The sequence below is a fragment of the Sinocyclocheilus anshuiensis genome, unplaced genomic scaffold (genome assembly GCF_001515605.1).
Source record: "Sinocyclocheilus anshuiensis isolate Anshui unplaced genomic scaffold, SAMN03320099.WGS_v1.1 scaffold561, whole genome shotgun sequence".
Lineage (NCBI taxonomy): Eukaryota > Metazoa > Chordata > Actinopteri > Cypriniformes > Cyprinidae > Sinocyclocheilus > Sinocyclocheilus anshuiensis.
Window position 1 is genome coordinate 93677 of NW_015539848.1, and position 1898 is coordinate 95574.

A 1898-nucleotide genomic window follows, 5' to 3' on the forward strand; every position below is an offset into this window, starting at 1 on the left:
TCAGCAGGATTTACTTTAAAAGCAGTGCTTCCTCTTTAAAACCTGATACAGCTGAACGAGCAACCATTTAAAATATAGCCTACTTCACTGCATCATTTCTGCGACGTAATCCCAGGTATTGAAATACTAAAACATGGTGGCTATCCCATCGTCGAACAACTGACGACTCTCCTAAATACATGCTGGGCAACAGCTCAAGTCCCAGAGGATTGGCAAAGAGGAGTCATCATCAAACTCCCAAAGAAAGGACATCTCGCTGTTTGCAACAACTGGAGAGGGATCACGCTCCTATCCGTTCCTGGAAAGGTATTCTGCATCGTCCTTCTACGGCGCCTAAGAGAAGCAGTTGACAAGAAGCTTCGAGAAGAACAAGCTGGATTTCGTTGTGGTCGATCCTGCAATGACCAAATCTTTACTCTATGGAACATCATCGAACAGAGTTTGGAATTTCAGCAACGACTATACATCAATTTTATCGACTTTGTCAAGGCGTTTGACAGCGTGGACCGAGAATCGCTGTGGTGCATTGCTCGTGACTTTGGCATACCCGAGCGCTTCGTCAACATGTTTTGGAACCTATACTACAAGTCAAGCTGCTGCGTGCGAACTGAAACAGGAAACACCGATTTCTTTACCATCAAGACTGGTGTACGACAGGGGTGCATTCTGTCCCCCCTCCTGTTCCTCATGGCTGTTGACTTCGTCATGCAAAAAGCTATGGATCATCCTGAATTTGGAATTCCATGGCGAGGATCCGAACGGCTGACGGACCTTGATTTTGCTGATGACATCGCCCTACTTGGAACAATAAGAAAGAACATAGAAGAAACGACAAAGAGACTGGAACAAGAAGCAGCCAAGATAGCGCTTCGCATAAGTACAACTAAAACTAAGGTTATGCGAGTCGGATACACCACCAAACATGCCCTTTTGAATATTGGACAACAACAAATTGAAGGTGTGCTTATTTAGCAGTATTGTCGTACCTACAGCAATCTATGCGGCGGAAACTTGGAAGATGTCTGCGAGAATGGCCCAAAGGCTTAATGTCTTCAAGCAGCGATGTCAGCGAAGAATTCTGGGTGTGTCGTACCGAGACCATATCAGCAATAATGAGATTTATCATCGAACTGACACTCGCCCATTCCAAGAAGTTGTCACCGAATGCCGACTAAGATTTGCTGGTCACATCTTACATCAGGAAACTTGCCGCCCAATGCACCGTACCGGTCCTAAGGCGGACCTAAGCTAAGCTAAGCTAATCCCAGGTATGTGTCGCCACATTCTCGGGTTATGAAGAATAAAGAAGCATTATTTTATTCGCTTCGTCAGAAACGGTGAATCTCTTTAAAAATGGGCTGTTGTTCCCACTACATTGCATTGTTATATTTCGTAAAACTTTTACCTGCCAACTGGCGACTGAAACTGTTACATATACTCGCCAACACTGATTTTTACTCGCATTTAGCGCTTGGCGAGTGTTAATTTTAGGCCCTGTATATATATATATATATATATCTATGTGTCGCGTGTTCCTTCCACCCCGTTACATTGGTGGAGAATGCAGGCAAGTGGTGGAGGATACACCAACAAGTGATCTCTGTCCATTCATCCTCTCTCTGTTTTCCCTCCCAGGCGGCTACTCCTCCCCACAGCATGGACGAAATTCTCCAACGGCTGGCGGAGGTCAGCATCCGCCAGCAGCAAATAGATGATGGCTGTCCTGTTACGGCCGCACCAACAGTATGCCGCTGCCTACCTGGATGACGTGGTGATCCACTCGGAGCGTTGGGAGGACCACCTAAACCGTCTGCGGGGGGTGCTACTGGAATTACGGAGGGCTGGACTCACCACCAACCCTCGCAAATGTAACCTAGCGCTCTTCAAGGGAAGTACCT

General features: G+C 46.6%; 1 protein-coding gene across 1 annotated transcript in view; it reads left to right on the forward strand.

Annotated features, from left to right (window-relative positions):
• LOC107684595 (uncharacterized) overlaps nt 1-1898 on the forward strand; it is a 5947-nt gene that overhangs the window by 1828 nt on the left and 2221 nt on the right. Inside the window, exons 3-4 of the mRNA XM_016480890.1 lie at nt 116-894; nt 1636-1686. Of these exons, the coding sequence (XP_016336376.1) occupies nt 116-894; nt 1636-1686 (830 nt within the window). The remainder of the gene's footprint in view (nt 1-115; nt 895-1635; nt 1687-1898) is intronic.